General features: G+C 50.4%; 1 protein-coding gene across 1 annotated transcript in view; it reads right to left on the bottom strand.

Annotated features, from left to right (window-relative positions):
• The window catches only part of CDH23 (cadherin related 23), a 115792-nt gene that overhangs the window by 40705 nt on the left and 56120 nt on the right, over nucleotides 1–18967 (bottom strand). Inside the window, 4 exon segments of the mRNA XM_065746215.1 lie at nucleotides 4631–4789; nucleotides 5148–5297; nucleotides 10954–11142; nucleotides 13163–13275. Of these exon segments, the coding sequence (XP_065602287.1) occupies nucleotides 4631–4789; nucleotides 5148–5297; nucleotides 10954–11142; nucleotides 13163–13275 (611 nt within the window).

The raw sequence follows: 18967 nt of genomic DNA, 5'->3' as shown, positions 1-18967 counted from the left end.
AAAATCATCCCGATCCACCAAAACCTGCCTGATGGATGATCACCCCAGGACTGGCACCCTCGCTCAGCTCCGGTGTGGATTTGCATTGGGAAGGCAGCGGGATGAGGTGGGTACGGTTGGGCTGCCGCAGTGGGTCACGGCTCCTCTGCTATCTTTGTTTCCCCCTGCCCCGCACTGAGGATCCGGGAAATAAAAATTAATGGGGAACAAATTGCTTTGGCCAGGAGCTCACTGCTTAAAAGAGTCGTAGCAGGAAAGCAATTACCTGACATCAGAAAGCTGTCAGGGCAGCGAGTGACCGGCCGTGCTTCTTGCCTCCTGGCACGGGGACAGGGGCTGGCACTGCACATCCACCTGCCCAGTTCTGAAGGCGTTTGCTAAAGAACAAGGAACTGGAGAGAACTGGTGGGAAACCTGCTTAATGCACAACTTTCCCAAGTGGAGGATGCTCTGGCAGCCGTTGTTTCCCCGGCCCAGTGGGAGGCAGCAATCAGGCAGCATTGCCGAGCTGCAGCCGTGATTAGGGCTGGGGTGAGGAGAGGGAGATGCCCAGCTGCCCCAAGCAGGGCTTCAATTGCTGCTAACGACCCCAGAGGGCTCTTAGGGGGTAGACAAATAGCCAATCAACCCCCCTGAGAACGGCAGAGCCTTCTCATCTCTCCTCCTGGCTCACTGATTGTGTTTTCTAACAGCAGCAGTGCCTCGTCGGCCAGGTTAACACTTGCCTGGGTGGCCGTCATTTAGTGGCCGGGTCAAGGTGAGACCCTACAGCATCTTAGGGTGAAGACAGTCATGGGGAAGGGGCTTAGGGCTGTGTTTTGTGCCCCTGTCCCACCTCGAAGCGGCACCAAGCCCAGCACAGTGCCCTGCTGTGTGCAAGGGAGCTGGGAGCAAGTTCTCCACTAATGAAGTGTATTGATTTCATATTTTCTTGTTGTCCGCCTAAATGGCAAGCCACGCATCTGATAGATTAAATAACCGCGCAATTGCCTGGCTGACATCTCAATCGCTTCACCGTTAGGTCCCTAATGAATTTTACAGCCCAGCAAAATGGAAGGAATTAAGGTCAAAGTCCAACGCAGGAAATATAAATCCCCATTGCTCCCTGAAATGCTTCCAGGAGCTCTCCCACTGTGCGCAGCCCCATCTCACCCAGGGCTGATGGGCACGAGGAGCCCAGGCTCCAGCTGCAATGGGTGGAAGTCACCCCACATAGAACTGTAAGGTTGGAAAAGCCCTCTCAGGTCACCCAGCCCACCCCCACCTGTCCATTGCCCACGTCCCTCAGCGCCACATCTCTGCAACACCTCCAGGGACCTCAACTCAACCCCGTGGGCAGCCCATGCCTGCGCATCACCTTGGGATGCAGAGCTGTTTTACTGCTGCAACTGTCCCATTTGGGGCCGAGCTTCAGTTTTTGCCACCTCTGCACTTTGAAGCCGTGCATTTATCCTGACAGCTCCATCAGGCTGCGGCGCGGCTGCGAGAGCTGCAATAAGTGTCTCTCTCCTCAGCTGTCATGATTCCTATTCCACCCCATTTCAGTCTTACGGATTGATATTTAGATTAAAGAGATAAACACAGCCAGAGAGCACTGGGCCCTGACAGAAAGACGAGGGCTTCAGATCCGTCAATCACGCCACTACCTGGAAACCCCCACCTCCCTGCCCTGCATTTACAGTGCCGAATCGAGAAGAATATTTGAAAGGAACAAGGAGTGTGAGCGGGTTTACAAAAAAAAAAAAAAAAAAATAGGGGGCAGGCATGAATAAGAAAAGCCACTCATGTTTAACTTTCCAGGCAATTTGGAATCGCCTGCTTTGATTATTTAACTATTTATTGTTTGGCATGTTTGCAGCTTTCCTCTCCTCCGCACAGATAAAGGATTCAATTTTCCTGTGAGCGGCAGGGAAATTGGACGTGATTTTGCTCCGTTTAAGCACAGCTGGAGCAGGAGCACACCAGGCTGAAGAACAACAGGATCGATTGGGATGCTAATGCTGACATTGCCTCTCTTTATCACCTCCCATCCCCTCTGAAGTCATGCAAGTACTACCCGAGGTTCTCACCCTGGCCAGCAGATCCCACCTATCACTATGCTTGTGCCAAAGCCTTTTCAGGGCGGGTGTTGCCCCAAAGTGAATCCATCCCAGTCCATGTCCAGAGCCCAGAGGAAGGAAGGGGCATGGGGCAGGCTAGCTGCTGATTGAGAAGGCGATTCGCATGTTAAATAGGTGCATATTGATGCCCAGGGTGGGAAAACCACACTATTACTTTCGTGTTGACTGGTGTTCACGGCTGGATGGAAAGAAGGGGAGGGAAAGCAGGCTGGGATCGATTTTCCCATCCCCGATGCGAGGCCAAAGAGAGATCGAAGCGGCAGCAGCAAACTGACAGCTGGGTGGTGAAGGAGAGAAACTTTGCCAAGCAAATTAAGGGTTGCTTTAATGAGGAGAGTAATGGAAGGTTAATTAGCACATTTACTTCATTACACTCTTACTAACAAGGTTTCTCCTAGGGAAGCATGGTGGCAAAGAGGGGCTGAGCTCTGCAGGCTGTGGGGTTGCTTCGGGATGCAGCACATCCCTGGAGCAAAGGAGCAAGTGGGGTCTGAGGGTGGGACTGTTTCTCACATTCCCCTGGGGAATTACTTTTCCCCATCCCATCTGAGCAAATCAGAGGCATTGCTGTGGCTAAGGAATGAGTTGCTCGCTGTTTGTTTGGGCTTTAATGATTTTGGTTATCGGAGCTTTCCAGGAGGACTGTGTGGTGCAGATCTGTAGGATATGAGGAGCTTAAGGAGACCTCCTGCCCCTTAATTCCTGCCCCCCACCGGGTCTCTGTCCCCTTCCCCAGCCCTACAGATCCAGCAAATAGAACAACAGCTGATCACACAACACACGCCCGCACACCAACAGGACCAGATGATGAACCCTCACTCCTCTCACTGGAGCTTTGGGAATCCCAAAGCAAGACCCTATTTCCATAACCCAAAACACTTCCAGCCTGATGTCAGCCACTCCCTGTGACACAGAAGAGCAGCACATGGGTCATCTCCAGCCCCAGGACAGCACCAGACGGACACCCTGACTGCCTCAGCGCCACCAATTGCTGGCAGTGCTCAGTCAGGGGTGGTATGCACCCCAGTTAGTTCAGGGTGCAGCATATGCTCTCCGTGCCTCTTGTTCCTGGAGGGCATGAAGTTATATACCGGCTGCCTGCTTGCTCAAGAAGTGTGAAATTCTCTCTCTGACCTTTTCAGTTATGTTATTAAAAGGTTTCATGGCCAGTTGTTTCTGAAAAAAAATAACAGTATTTCAATATCTGCTGGTATCTGGGGCAGAGCTTTAAGGGGAAGAGGCTGGGGGAGCACTCCCAGCACCCTGCCCCTACACCTCAGGGATGCAGGGCCATTCCAGATGTTCTCCTACAAGCAAGAAGCTCCCTGCATCTGTATGATAAATGCATCTCCTGGATGGGACTGAACAGATGGGTGGATAGAGAGAGGAGAGGATGCGGAACGGAGAGTGGGCCAACAGAGTCTTAAGAGTGCAAACAGGGCTGTGTAACACTGGGAGGGGACTGGGTTGCACACGAGGAGGTGCAGAGACGCAGAGCTGACCTCGTGTCTATACAAGGTGTTGTTCTACAGCTGATTTACACGTGTAGCAGGCAGTGTTTTTCTGCTGTCAGCAGCATTAGGAGCTGAAATGCTGCGGAGACAAATGGCCATTTGTCACTGCAAATGACGTCTGCTTCTGCCCTTTTTTCCCCCTCCCCTTTCCACTTGCAGCTGGGTATCAGACCTGCACTGTGCAAAGGGGCATTTTCCAGCACCTGACCCTGTGGGTAAATACCACACCAAGCAAGCAAAAAAGAAGGAAGAAAAAAATAATAAAAGAAGGAATTTCATAGCTAGCAAATAGGCTTTCAGCAGCAGCATCCTCCTATCCAGTATTCCTACAGCACATGGGACATCCTGGGAAGCCTGCAGGAAAGCCAAGCATCCCACAGCAGGAAGACTTTGAGAAGTTTGGGATCAGCTGGGAGAGCAAGCTGGGTTTCACCACTAATTGCATCCATTCTGATTTATCACAGAGAATTCGACTCCGGGCGGTTCTGCGTGTGCTCCGAAATGCTGGCAGAGCTGGAAGTCGGGGAAAGAGGAGCAGCAGTAACAGCCTCATTGTTCAGTGCCTGACGGCCCAACTAGCTAAACATCTGCTTGAAATATTAATAACTGTCAGATGGGAACAGCTCGGGGGCTCTGTGCAGTTTCACACCATCTGTTTGTAGAGTAAACACACTTACACACCAAGCCCTTTTGTCAGGGCTTTTCTTCTCTGGGTGGCATGCAGGGGCCGTGACTATAGCGCAGCAGCAGCAACATATCTAACACACTGCACTGGTGCTACTTCATAGGGGATATTTCCCATCCCACAGGAACACATCTCCATGGGTTTCATGGCTAACAGACAATTCTAGACCGAATCAGAATCAGTAAGGTTGGAGAAGACCACTACAACCAACACAACTCACACAACTCTTCCCCTCTCTTTCCATGCACAGCACACCCGACCCGAATTTCCTCACCACACGTGGGATTTGCAGCAGGGATGCTTCTACTCACGTGGACCTGCAGCACGGTGGTGCCCACGGTGGTGTTCTCCAGAAGGCTGACATTGTAGAGGGCCTTGCTGAAGACCGGCCGGTTGTCGTTCTCATTGATGAGGCTGATCTTCACACGGGCAAAGCCAACGTGCTCTGGGATGCTCTCATTCGCAAAGAGCTGCACGGGGAGAATTGAAACTTAGAACTGTGGAATCACAGAGTCATTCCAGTTGGAAAAGCCCTCTCAGCTCACCCAGCCCACCCCCACCTGCCCACATCCTTCAGTGCCACATCTCCACAGCTCTGCAACACCTCCTGGGACGATGATTCCCCCACCTCCCGGGGCAACCTGTGCCACTGCACCACTGCTGTTTAGAACCTGAACCTCCTCTGGCACAACTTGGGGCCACCACCTCTCCTCTTAATTGGAGCTTCCATTAATTCCACTGTTTTAATTTTTCCCACTCAAAAAACAACTCCCCCCTCCTAACCTCAACATTCTATGCCCCATAGCCCTGCCCTTCCTGCTCCCTTACCGAGAACTCGTAGCGAGGGATGGTTTCGAAGTCGAGTGGCACAGCCACGCGGACACGGATGTCTGCCTTCCCCTGGATGGAGGTGGGTGAGATGATGAAATGGTTGGAGTTGTTGCCAACCAGGTAGACCTCAAACACGCTGTTGGGGCCCTGGCAGTAGGGAGAGGAAGGCTGGTTAACTGGTTGCACAGTTCAGCACTGGCCTTAAGAACTCTGTTGGGTTTTAAGATGTTTACTGGACATGCAGTGCATGCAAATTCTGTTAAGTCTTCTTTTTATCTGCTTTCACAGATCTGTGTGTATATAATTGAAACGTGTCCCCAGAATGAGTCCATGCAGCACAGAGCTGGAAGGGAAATCCCTTTTAGCATTTTGAGACCTGAGTACCACAGAGCATCCCACTCTGGGACATCATGGCCCCATGCAGAGGGCACAGTATAGGTGCCCACCCTTCCAGCACTCACTTGGACCTGGACACCCCTCTCCCATGGCCCCACTGGCAGAGCACACCCATGGTGCTGCAGGACCACTCTCAGGTGCAACACCCCTTCCCACTGGCTGGCCCTACAGATCACGTGAAGAGCAAGTCTAGGAGTTGCTGTAGCCCAACTGCCAATTTTCCTTGAGTGACCTCCCTCCTAGCAGGAAAAGGCACCAATTAAATGCACGAAGAGGCACTAATAGCAAAAACTAGCTGAGTGTGACCACCGAGAGCCACTGGCACATGCAACATCCCTAGTGGACCTTCTGCCCTCACCAGGGCAGCATCTCCCAGCACCCCACGCAGGGTGCATTGCATCTCCTCCACGCGTCCCCTGCCTCTCTCAGGATCCCCACGAAAAAGCACATTCTGGTGACAGTGAGATGCAACGGATTTGCTTGGAATCCAGCAAGGAGCGAGTTTGTTGGAGGCGTGAGATAAAAGTTGAAACATCAAAAGAAATCCAAGCATTTGCAGAGAGGGAGCTGGGTGGATTAATTCTGGCTGGGGAGGGAGATCAGGATCCAGATACCACCGTCCCTAATTAACAGCCACTCGAGTGCCTCAGTCTCCCCATGTGAGCTCTGGGGAAGGGGAGAACGCTTCCTGCCTGCTGGGAAGGCTGCTGCCAGGTGCCGCTTATACATTTATTCCACTATTTACTTTTTCTGGTTTTGGCCCCCATGCTGCTTTCCTTGCTCCCGGTTCCTGGAGCCTGCAAGCCCCCTGCGTATGGCTGAAAGCAAATCTGAATATTCAAATTGTTATCAGCTGCCCAGCAGAAGGGGCTGGCTCAGCCCACACCGCCACCAGTGCCCCGCTCCGAAGATTTCTCCGCACGCTTCTCAAATCCCTCAACCCCTTCCTCCGTGCCACCTAGAGAGAACAACAGGGCCAAGATGCCCGCAAAGAGCAAAATAAGCACCACCATCCCAGACGAGCAAAGGTCCCGCAGGGCTTGTGGCCACAGCAACACAGGATGCTCAGATACACAGCACTGATGCTCCTTTCCCCCACGCAACCTCTTTGAGGCCGCACCTGGTGCCACACTGATGGAAATTCAACATCAATTCAGCTAAAGACAGTTGTAGCCGCTGTTGTGCATAATTATCATTCCATTCCCCATGTACTTGCTCCTTGGAGCATGTAATAGCAGCTACATCACATTCCTGCTTCTGTGGCATCACCTGGTGTTGATACCTGGCTTTTGGGGAGCTGATCTGCCCCAAACAAAGCCCCATGCTTGTGTTCCCCTTCTTCTGGAATCAAGAGAATGCAGAAACAATGCCCTAGCTCCGGTGGTGTTCCCAAAACAGAAAGCCCACGTTTCTGCAGCAGCATCACTTCAGTTTGCCTTGCAGCCACTTTCCAGTCAGGGGCAGAAAGCTGAGGAGTGCTTAATATCTCTCATTCTGGCAAGTTTGCAAAGAAAGAAATGTGCTAAGAGTTCAGCAGGGGTGGGAGAGGTAGAAAATAAGAAGGAAAATAAGAAGAATTTCTTCAAATAAAATGCAATTAGTGCCTCTTTGTATGGCTCGGCTACCTTGTGCCTGGGTTCTAGCTAGGCAGGGACAAGTAACGCTTAATCTCGCCTTTGAAAACATAAAGAGGGTGTTTCTCTCCACCCACTCTGAGGCATTTCACTTGAGTGCTCTGGATAGCCTCCTCTGCTCTTACTGCTCGCTGCTAGCACCACAAACCCATCCAAAGGTTCACCAGCTACGAGCAACAGGACATCATGTCCTAAGCATCCTTCAAGATGCCCAGTGCAAAGCTTTCCCAACCTCATACCATCCCAATCCCTCTCCCTATATCCATCTGTCTGTCCCAAGCAGCTCTCCCTGCCCACTCCCCAGGAGCTGCTCCGGCCCCAGGTTATCTCCCGAATTCCACACACGCCTGCACAGACGGGATCAATCCGAGGCTGACTCGCCTCCAGCTTATCTCTGCTCCAAATGATTGATTTTCCCTCTTTAAGGGTAATTTGCTGGTGAATTCCATGTATTGCAGAAACCCCTGTGAAATCTAATTCAGCCCGACTGGCAGCTGGCACTTTTGGGAGAGAATACTCGAGCGCCGTCAATTCCCCCCCTACAATTCCTGGCTGTGTAGATCATATTTATAGTGTGCGTGTCTGTCATATGCATATATATGCTTGGGATGATTCATATATTGCACCTGCACACGCATGGGCACGTACCGTATCCACATGCAACTCTCTGATGCAGCTTTATGCACCAAGTACCGCGTACTCCCATCGCCTGGATTTTTTCTCCTTTTCCTTTTCATGCATTTCCCATCTGTCTTCCTTAATATGCTTATTTTTGGGGAAACTTTAAAAATTATTTTCAAATGTCAGCCCATCATACCCGTGCTCTATACGGTCTCTGCCCTTTTCTTCCTCTTCAGTCAACCGTGGCAAGGAAAATCAAGTGAAAGCCATGGTAGAGGAGCTGGTTTCTCTGGTGTGCTGCTTCTCTTAATACACTTCTGTGGACCTTGCAGTGATGCTGGCATTGCTGAGCCTGGCCAGATCCCTTCCACGGGTGAAAGCAACTACAACAGGGGATGCCCTGGGCAATACATGCTTATAGAAACCTCAGTTGCAGCTGGACAGCTCCAAAAATCCCACCCCAAGTATTCAGCATATGCTTTCCAGCACATCTGGGCAATCCAGGGTGCTAGCCTTCCATCTCACCCATAGGATTTATTAATTCCTGCTGACCTATCACTATACAGGCAACAGGAGAACCCAACATATACATATAGATAGACACATGCCTTCTGTAGTGTCCATTTCAGCACATGCTCAGCATAAACACTGAGAGACTTGCACAGATTTTTCCTAAACAGCTTTCAAATAGCTTTGGAAAGGGATTCAAGTGGTTTGCTCCCTATCTGGCAGGGAGAAACTCAGTTGCACAGAGGTTAATGCTTTTTCCTTGGTTCACAGAAGGCTGGCTCCAGAACCAAGCAAACCCCGTGCACTGCTTTCTCCTGCGTTCAAGTGTTTTTGATGAACCACAGGGAATGGAAAAAGTGGAGGTAAAACGAAAAGCCCAGCTCTCCTCCTGCTGCCCAGCTCAAGCCAACACTGAGCTGGGCTCAACCTTGGCATAGAAAGCAGCCAAGCCTTGGGTGGGGGGTAGGGGAGTCATCATCCTCATGGCTTCTCCTAATTACTCCTTCAGAAGGAAAGCCCATCACATGGAGAACATGATAGAACTGAAATACAACAGAGACAGATTTCTTCCTTCACTGTCTTTTCTGGGTTGGATGGTGCAACACAATAGAAAGCATAACAAGATGGCAGAGCAGCAAGGTCGGAGGCCACAGAAAACAAGTACCAGCTTAGATGCAATAGCAGTGGTAACAAAAATAAGAGAAAGAAAACACTTGCCTTCAAAAAGTCTTCAAGATCCCCAGGTAAGCAAGGATCTCTAAGTGAGATGCCCTCACTTCCACTGCCAATCCTTCAACGAGGTCTGGGAAGGGGTGGATCCTGGCTCCAACTCTCTTGGTAGCTCAGGTGCACTGCATGCACCTGTGCTCCACTGGGTTGGCCCTACCTTCCCACCAGGTGTTCCATCACTGGTTCAGGCCATGATTTAGCATCTTTTGTTGGGACATCCCTCCCCTGTAGAGTTCCAGGTGAGCCTTTCCTAATTTACTGTTTGTCTTTATATCAAATGGATGGCCACCTGTCCACCTTCACTATTTTGTGTGGGTACTATTCTTCCAGGCTGTTCACCCTACAGATGCTAAGCTGAGCCTCACTGCAGAAGGGCACTCCAACGCGAAGAGAAAAGCAAGCACATGCTTTCAAGTACTGGCTTGCATGCAATGTAAATACCTGCTGAAGTGCTTGCTGAGTTGGTTAATCTAACCTTTGCAAACAGCAATCATTTAAGTTGGTGTGCAGTACATGAGAAGAAAGACAGACCCAAACCCCACCATTTGAGAATGCCACGTGGTCCCAGTTACAAAACACCTTCTTGTTTAAGGGCCCACACAGAGCATTTTAAGGACAAGACCTGTACAACACCTGTTTCCCAACCCTACAAGACACACTGAGCTCTCCTGTGCCTCTTACCAGTGGAAACAATGCTGTAGTCAGAAACAAGCCATGCTAACATGATGTTCTCCATGGGCTTGTGGAGTAAAAGCTCATCTGTACAAGACGCTCTCTCTCAGCAGTTTCAAAAATCTCACCAAATTTGTTCAGGGAAATCACAGCAAGTCTCAGACGTGCACCAGGAGCCGAAAGAGTGAGGTTATTTTTTGCTCACCCTATCGGGAATGCAAGGCTATTTTTTATTCTCCCATTTTAAAATTAGCCAGGCTGAGAGGCTGGAGTGAGTCCTCGAATGGGAGTGACTCCAGTAAAATGAGCTTTTAACAAGAAATGATGACAGATCCTTCATTCTTGTGACATAAACAGGAGCATTACAATGCCTTTCAAGCACGGATCTGCTGACATCTCTCAGAAAGCACAACAGTGGCTCTGTTCCCAAACTATCCTCAGCATCTGTCATATCCATATCTTCTTTATTAGTAATTGACATTTTTCAAGAAAAAAAAAAAGTCTTTTTATCTACCTAATAGCTCTTCTGCCCCTCTTCAGTCTGAGCTCAGGACTCCCAAGGGGTGACATCATGTCACGAGTGGGTTGTTAGCTGTGTGTCATAATCACTTCTTGTGAAAAAACAGGATTTTGTGTGGTTTACAGGGTTTTCTGAATCCCACTGGGGGCTGGAGGAGAGCATGTCCATCACTTCGACCGGCAAAGGCCACTGCTGCCTTCCAGCCACAAATGCTAATTCACCGCTTCTTAGAAGATGCACATTTCAATCAACCCACTGGGATTTCATTTTATTCTATTTTATTTTAGGGAATGTGGAGGGGAAGATGTTAGATGATGTATTCCTTTTCGATACTGCTCAGTTCACCTGAAGTGCCGTCACAAACCCCTTTGGGACTCTGAGGTCCCTCAGGAGCCCAGCAGAAATTGTTTCTTCCTAAAAAGAGCAGGCAAAAAGAAGCCTTGCAGGGCCTGAGGGGAGCCCTCAGTAGCAGGCAAGGATCAGCATCCTGTGCAATCCTATTTTCTGGCTCTCAGTGGCCTCCATGCGTTAAAGCACACCCCGTGTCTGTGCTCTGGGGACTGAGCCGCAGTAAGAGCTGCAAAAAGAGGTACCAGAGTACAACAACGTATCTCATGTCTGATATTTATCCTTCCCCGCATCCACCCCAAACCACTTGGGTGCTGCTTTACCAAGGATGCTGCAAATCACCATCACCCGTATGCGGCAGGGGCTGGCTCACCTCGTCCTTGTCTTGCACCTGGATGAAGAGGGGCAGTGCAAAGCCCACCTGGGCCAGCTCGGGGATGGCCACACTGTACTCAGAGCTGTTGAACTCGGGCGCGTTGTCGTTGACATCAATGACCAGGATATTGAAGGTGGTGGTGACGGTGGCGTTGGAGGGTGTGCGGTCATCATTTAGCTCGGTGCCCTGTGTGGGGAGAAAATAGCGGGGTAGCCTGTCTAGTTTCTCAGGTGGCAAGTGGTAGGACACAAGGAAACAGCTTTGAGTTGTGCAAGGGGAGGTTTAGATTGGATTAAGAGGAATTTCTTCATGGAGAGGGTGGTCAGACATTGGGATGGACTGCTTGGGGCAGTGGTGGAGTCCTCACCCTTGGAGGTATTTAAGGGGCATGTGGACATGGCTCTGAGGGACATGGGCTAGTGACAGAACTTGGTAAGTAAAGCTGGTGGTTGGACTTGGTGATCTCAAAGGGCTTTTCCAGCCTAAATCATTCTACAATTCCATCTGTGCTTTCCGAAGAATAAATGGTCTGTAAAGGGCAGAAATAGCCCAGAGAAAGGGCAGAGACCCCAGAGAAAAACAAAGTAAATGGCTGTTCCTGAGACAGCTGGTGCAAGGAAGAACCTTTCCTCACCCTTCATCTTGTGCATGCTGCAGAACCTGACCAAAGTTTTGGAAGGCATGCATACCTTGATTAGAGACCCTCACGGTCTTTCCTTCCTCTGCTTTGTCACTGAAGGAGACTTTTAGAAAGGTTTGGATTGGAAAGGACCTGAAAGACCATCTATTTCCAACCCCTTGCCATGGGCAGCGACACCTCCCATCAGCTCAGCCTACCCAAAGCCACATCCAGGGATGGGGCATCCACAGCTTCTCTGGGCAGCCTGATCCACTTGGTCCTGCCTGAGCACCTTCCCATGCAGCTGGCGTGAATACAAACAGATGCTGACCTAGCTCCTCCACCACCCCTGCTTCAGATACAGTGCTTGCAGTTCTCCTACCAGTGTCATGACACACCACTCAATTTTCTCCTCTGCCTTCTGAGGTGCAAGCTAACCACAGAAGTACTGCTGAAGGCACAGAAAACTAGGGCAACTCGGGAAAGCAAGATTAAGACCTTAAAATAGCTTTGGAAACATCTGAACATGGAGCTGGGTCATAACTCCGTATCGCACCTCTGTCTCAAGAATGACTTTAATTTTGCTTTCCCCAAAGAAAAGAGTGCAGATTTTATTGCAAGGCTTGCATACTGCCTTTCCCAGCAGTCCCTCCTCTTGTCCCCTCTTGTTACTATTCACTGCTTCTGCACGCCCAGCAGGACAGGCTGATCTCAGCCAGGAACACCCAGTTGAGTGCAGGAACAGCAGGGACAACATGGGGCCAAGCTGGCAGCAACCTGGGGATGATGTGAAGTTTGTGGGAGGGGGAACAAAATCCACCAGCACAACATCATGTGGCTGGAGGCCTGGCATCTCTCAGTCAGGAATGTGGGTGAGCTTTCAGGTTCAAAACCTTTCTGAAACTAAACTAACATTTTTGTCCCTATTAAATACAGACAACGTACGTATAATTTCCCCCCCTTCTCTCAATTTCTGAATTTAAACTACAAATCCCAAACCAAAAGATACTAGGGATGGATGCGAATCTCTCCCTCATGCAGGAAGCCCCATGGTGTGACCTGCTCCTGAGAGTGGGAGGAAGAATTTCTTGTCCCTTTGCCCCTAGCTGTGCCCACTGCACTCTCCAAAGCAAGCAGGCTGCTGCCCTCTCAATCAATGACCCTTCCTGCAGTGCTGATTTTTTCCCCAGCCCAGCCCAGCCGAATCTATACTCCTAAATGTGTTTCCAACCAGCTGCCCTGCTTGGTATTGATTTTAATTAAAGGGCTGTGAGTGGCACTGAGGGCCATGCTCAGGTGGGGCTGCAAGCCACGCTCTGGTGCATTTTCTTGACGAGGCAACTTCTAGCATCACTCCCTCAGCTGACAGAACAGCAGGAGAATCTAGCTGGAGGCCAGGAAGGGCACAAAAAATGGCCCCATGAAAGAAACCACATTTCAGACCATCCTGCAGGGGCTGTGCCAAAACTCCTTGGTCAGCAAACATTGGCTTTCAGCCGTGGATACTCCTAGAAGCCCCAAGGCCAGTGTTTGTACCTCCGTGTGGGTGCTCTCCCCTCCTGCTCCGAGTGGTCTCCAGTACCTCACCTTCACTGTCAGGATGAACCCAGCGCTGTAGAAGGGGTTCTCTCGGTCCAGCGGCCCATTCAGGGTCAGCGCTCCACTGATGTAATCCAGGGCAAAGATGCTGTTGGTGTTGCCTGGCAAAACCAAGAGGAAGCATGAGCACAGGGGGGGATATAAGACTCTTCCCCGCTGGCCTCTGCATAAATGGACCCAGTCCTTGGGCTCTATGCACTGCCTCAGTGTGCTTTAAATGGCTGTAAGTGGCCTCCCCAAACCTGCATACCTGGGAATGGTACTTCCCATGTAGTTGGATGTCTCTTGTGGCTGGGAGAGCACTAGAGTACACACTACAGGCTCTAGCCCTGTATTTACAGTCTTGCATCTACTGTCAGCAGATGTGATGCCCCGGGGCAGCTGCTACATTCTTCCCTATCTGAGCCATATCTGGCCTCTGCACTGCTCCTTGCACCCACACCGGGTGCTTCCAGTGGGCATCCTATTTGGCTCCCCCTGTGGAAACAGACACCAAGGGAGCACTGAGGTGACACTTGAGTCTCTCGACTGGCAGATGCTGAAAGGATGAATTTCCTGCACTGGGGATACCCCTGTGACAGTAACAGGTGCTCTCTCTTCCCTCCAAACAAAAACAAGCAGTTGGTGCTTGGAGCCCAGGATATCTGATGCCAGCCCAACACAATACCATGGTGGCTGCTAAATTAGTGATGAGCACAGAAACTGCATGCTGGCATGTAGGCAACAGCACCACTGCTCTCCCCTCTCCTCCCTGGGTTACTTCCTGAGGGCTGTAACAACTTTCTCCCCCGCTTCTTCCCTTGGTGCTTTTTTCCCTCCATCTGAAGTGGCAGGCTGAGTGCCACCCAGCATAATGAACCCATGCACGGCTACTCACAGTACCAGCAGCAGCTCAGAGTGGCTGTGGAATCACAGATTCCTTTAGGTTGGACATCACATCACCTAGTCCAGCCATCAGCACCAAACCCTGTTGTTCCCAATGCCTGGCTTGAAGGATGCTCCCTTCAATTCCTCCCCACTCCAGGTCCCCTCCCTCTCTCTCTACATCAGCTTCCACCCATTTGCACACCACATTGATGCATGCCACGTGCATGAGCACACCCATGGTGGCCATGGGGACAGAACCCTGCCAGCAGAACTACCTCTGTGTGGCGGTGACCCAATGTTATGGCTAATGCCCTGCTGCTATCAACATTGAGACTTAAGAGAAAGGGCATGGAGCAGAAGGTGAATCTTTGCAGGGTTTTTCAGCTGATCCCAGACCCGGAATAATTCTGTTTCTCAGATGACACAGTGTGGACTCTCCAGTCCCCACCATGAGCTCTGCACACCTGTATAATGACATAGGCAGGGACAATTGTGGCTGCCCTTGGCACTGGAGTGAAGTGACCTGAGGAGCAATGCTCCTGCTGCCTGTCTTCCTCCACGGCCCCATCCCCACCCATGCTCAGAGCATCCCTTGGTGCACACAGACAGTTCTTCAGCATCAGTCATCCCACCTGTGGCTCAGGAGCTGCTGGAAGGATGGGGACAGGGTGGGTGGCAACAGAGAACATAAAGAGGGAGGAAAAGCAAAGCACACGATGCTTGAAAATATCCAAAAAGACAAAGGAAAGGGAAAAGCAACAATAAAAAGGAATAAGCTTTGAGACAGAAATACCAATGTGGTTTAAGAGATATCAGCCAGCACTGGAAATGGTGGTGTGGGTACAAGGGCAGCTCCTGTATCCCACGTGGCCAGGAAAGTAAGCAGCAGCTGGTGCTGGGCTAGAAGCAAGGAGATGGATAGCAGCAGCCCACCCCCAGAGTTCCTCCAGGCTCATGGAGGAGCAGACAGTAGCACAAGCATCACAGCAAAGAAACACTGCTATAACAAAGGGCTTTATAGATGAAGGCCGTAATGTTTAATTGCCCTCAGCCAACTCTCTCTGTTTAAAAAGGCCATTAGAAACACTGGCACGAGCCCAGGACTGAGGGAAAAAATAAAAAGGGAAGAAAGGAAGATATTGGCATCCCCTCCCTTCCTCCCTGCCCCCTTGGCCTTTGAGCATTGCTCACACCCACGGAAGGGTTGCAGCCATGCTGCCAGGCTGGCCGTGCAGGTTGCCTCATACCAGAGAGCATCCTGCTCACGGCCAGTGACTTTCACGAGCTGCAGAAGGGGAACCCATCATACACCTCGTGCCTGGTGATTTATTAGTCCAAATGTGCTCTGTCAGGGCTCCTCAGCGCTGAAATAGATGCTGTTGGATGTGGTTCATGGAGTCAGCAACAGACACAGTTATCATCGTCTGAGGAGTCCGTCAACCACCACGACCACTCTTCACCTTGAGGTTTTGCCCCATGAGATAGGCAGGGGAGCATGACAAGGGCAGTGCCTTGCCCCGACTTGTCATTTAAGGATGCTTTAAGTTTGGACAACCGCAACCATTGCTCTAAAGGAAAAAGAAAAGGAAGGAAGGGCATTCCCAATCCTTTCTGACCTATTTCTGCTCAAGCCCATGCCGTGTTCACAAGGCAATGCATGTGAATATTGGTTTTGATCTTTCCTTCTTAGCAGCTACTACTCTGGATTTCCAAGTCTGCAAAAAGCAGCAATCAGACACACAAGGAGAACACAAAAGAGCACATGGTGATGTGTCCAGGACAACTGAACCAGATTTAAAACTAAAACCCACACCTTTGGGATCGACACCTTCCAGAAAACCTTTCATGCTACAGAACATCTCAGAACATCTTGTTATCTCTAGCCCTGACATGAAGAGAGAGAGTTCAGGATCATCCAGTGGTTACCAGTGCTTCAAATATACAGCAAATCACAGGCAGGTAAAAAGATCCCTGCAATCAAGCACAGGCTGTGCTTTATATTTACCCACAAATGGGGGTGTACAGTTTTAATTTCCAAACATCCATCACCCCCTTTGTACCGTACGTATCCCTGGGTTGTGACGGAGCCAAAGCATGATGCTACCCCAAGGAAACCCAAGAGTATGACTGCAGCCACTGCCTCTTCTCTGAGCACTGTCAGGGTGGGAAAACCACCGATGATGAATAGCTTGGCGTCAGGCACTTTCCCACCCATCAGCATGCCCTCCTCCAGAGGTGCTCTACGGTGATTGCTGCCTTTAAATCACGCTGCAAGGCCCTCCCAGCAGCTGTGATTTATGGGGACATCAACACCTCAGCAGTTCACCCAGCAATCCCAATGTGAAAAAAAGCCAGCACAGCTGAGCATTGGGAATGTTAAACCTAGCAGGTTGTACTTCCAAGGGTGCTCCCCCCTGCCTGGCTCAAGGGGTTCAGGGAAAAGGTTTGCTTCGCCTTGCCTTTCTTTATTAATCGAGGTCAAAAGAAGGATGAGTGGGACTTGACCTCCCCTTGGAGCTTCATACTTCCCTCTGGGAAGAGAGGCACGTGGACAAGCCAGGTCAGTGTGAAACAAGTCCTGAGGGTGCCCACGCTGATTTGGTGGAAAGTTTCTTATTCCTTAGCAGCAAGAACAGAGGAAAGCCAGACAACGGTTATCTCCAGACATGTCCCCCTCTTGCTTTTGTAACTCACACTTTTGATACATAGAGCAAATAATGATTTCTAATTCCTGCTTCCCTTGGGATGCACCGGCTTTAGGAAGAGAGCGCTTCGCCGGCAACGGAAGCAGCCTCCTTAAAACATCAATTCTGGAAGAAAGCTGCTTCTAGGGAGCACTGGGCACAGCAACTCAGAGCTCCCCTCTCTCTCCTGCATGGCTTCCCAAGTCTCACTTAAAGACACGTGGATTGCTGCACCAAAAATTTGGCACCGCTGGCAGCCACTGCCCTTCCCTCAGGTTTAACCACTATGATGATGCCCATTAGCGGCACAGCCCGTTTAATCCACAATAAAAATGCTGCTCCTAGGAGAGCTCTGTCGCTCTCCCATCACCTGTTGGTGCCACCAGGAAATCAATCTGCCTCCCAGCCGTGAGCTCCCTGCAATCAACAGCCTTATCTGGAGCAGGTCGTGGCACACAAGTCACCCACTCGCCTGGGACATGAAAGATGATAAGGCAGAGTCCCTGGCACAGAGGCTATCTCCATAAATCTGCCAAAAAGGAGCCGTGGATTACTACCTGGAATTAATTACCTGTCCTTCAAACGGAGCCCTGACCTCAGCGGCTGAGCATCACCAACTCATGGGTGACACAGCTTCCTGAGGCGCTCCCATGGACCACTACCCAGCCCGGCGCTCCTGTCTGATCTCAGGTTAACAGCCTCATAAGGCAGCGGCACGCAGTTAGATCTCCAGCCTTGTTTTATGTGGTTATGGTTAATCTTCTAGTTTTATCGTTGTGCTGTCACAGGAGGACCTTGTGCCTGGAGGTATAAATAAGGGCTCCTGCACTATATCCCAAGCATGGCTGTGGCTGAGCAGGACAGTGGCACTTCCAAATTAATAACCATGTCCCACCTCCAAAGTAAGCCATTGCCTCCCACGCCCATTATGAAGCATTGATGGTTACTTGCTGGCTCTCCCTCCGACGTAGATTCCAAGCAGATGCCACAAGCCCTGTGCCCTCAAGGCTTGGCACCTTGCACCTTGTCACGTGGGAGAACTGTCACTTCCCCCCCATTACAGCCTGCTCTAATTGCAGCCTCCATTGCCCATTTTCTCTTTTCCTTACGGTTGGTTTCTAATTTAATTTGCATCCCGATTCCCGTATGTTAAACTGCTATTTTTTTTTTGTAAGATTGCCATAAAAATCTACCAGCTCAGGCACAAAATCTGCTTGCTGACCTTTAGCATCACGATTGAAGATAATGATCAATTAATTAGGCTTTACCTGCTGGCCAAAAAAAAAAACAACACACATGCCTGGGGTGAGCAGGATTTTGGAGGTGCGCTAGCAGCCCATTCCCACTGCTGGACCTGAGCGTAGCAAATTGCCCACCAAAAGATGGGCAAATTGTGTAGATTTAGAAGAACACCTTGATCACAGCTAGGATGGCATTCATGGCTTTACTGACTTAAGAAAAAACAGATTTGGTTTGTGACCAAGAGGCAGAGTGAGGCCCTGCTGCAGTGAGGGGAGGTGGGAGCGATGCTGGCAATGATGGGAGATATCTCCCAACTGGTTCACGTTGTCAGCTTGGGGAAAGCAAAATAAATGAATTCAAAGCAGCCTGAGCACCGGTGGCTTTGATGTGTTCTGCATGATACTCTGATAGGGAATGGCTCCCTGCCGGGTGGCACCAAGGCAGGATTAAGCTGCTGGTGTGTGCGAGCAGACGCGGGGCAGCTCTGGGTACCCCTGTCTGTTTTTCTGTCCCCTGACTCCCAGCAAAGCAGCACTGAGGCTATTCCGTGAGAAAGCTGACCCAAGCAAAGCATAAAAATATTTTTCCAGTGAGAAAGGGCTAAAAAAAAAAAAAAGAGAGACCCTGCTGCTCTTTGCCTGGATTGATTCACATGATCTGAGGGAATCACTCCTTTAAGTCATGCTGGGGTGCATCAGAATAAATTGCGGAGAGAATTAGAGGAATAAATAATCCTTGCTTCTTCAAAGGCAGGCGGACCTGGGTGCTTGCAGCTTGGATCAGCAGACTTGAAAGCCGAGGTGAGATCACCTTGAACCCAGGGTCAATTAAGGGAGCACATGAAGTGGCCCAGCTTTGTGGGAGTGAAACGGGAAACTATTTCTGTGCACGGAGCTGCCAGCCAGCCTTGCTGTGTGTGAGCATTCCCTCCAAATCAATGCACATTGGGGAGCACCCCCTGAGCTTCAGGGCAGCCCCCACAAGTGTCCTCTCCCACTGC

The sequence above is a fragment of the Cyrtonyx montezumae genome, unplaced genomic scaffold (assembly GCF_038088225.1).
Source record: "Cyrtonyx montezumae isolate F1298 unplaced genomic scaffold, pur_monq_1.0 scaffold_4, whole genome shotgun sequence".
In the NCBI taxonomy this organism is placed as follows: Eukaryota; Metazoa; Chordata; class Aves; order Galliformes; family Odontophoridae; genus Cyrtonyx; species Cyrtonyx montezumae.
The sequence above is the reverse complement of the archived record's forward strand: the minus strand, read 5'-3'. Positions and strand labels throughout refer to the sequence as shown.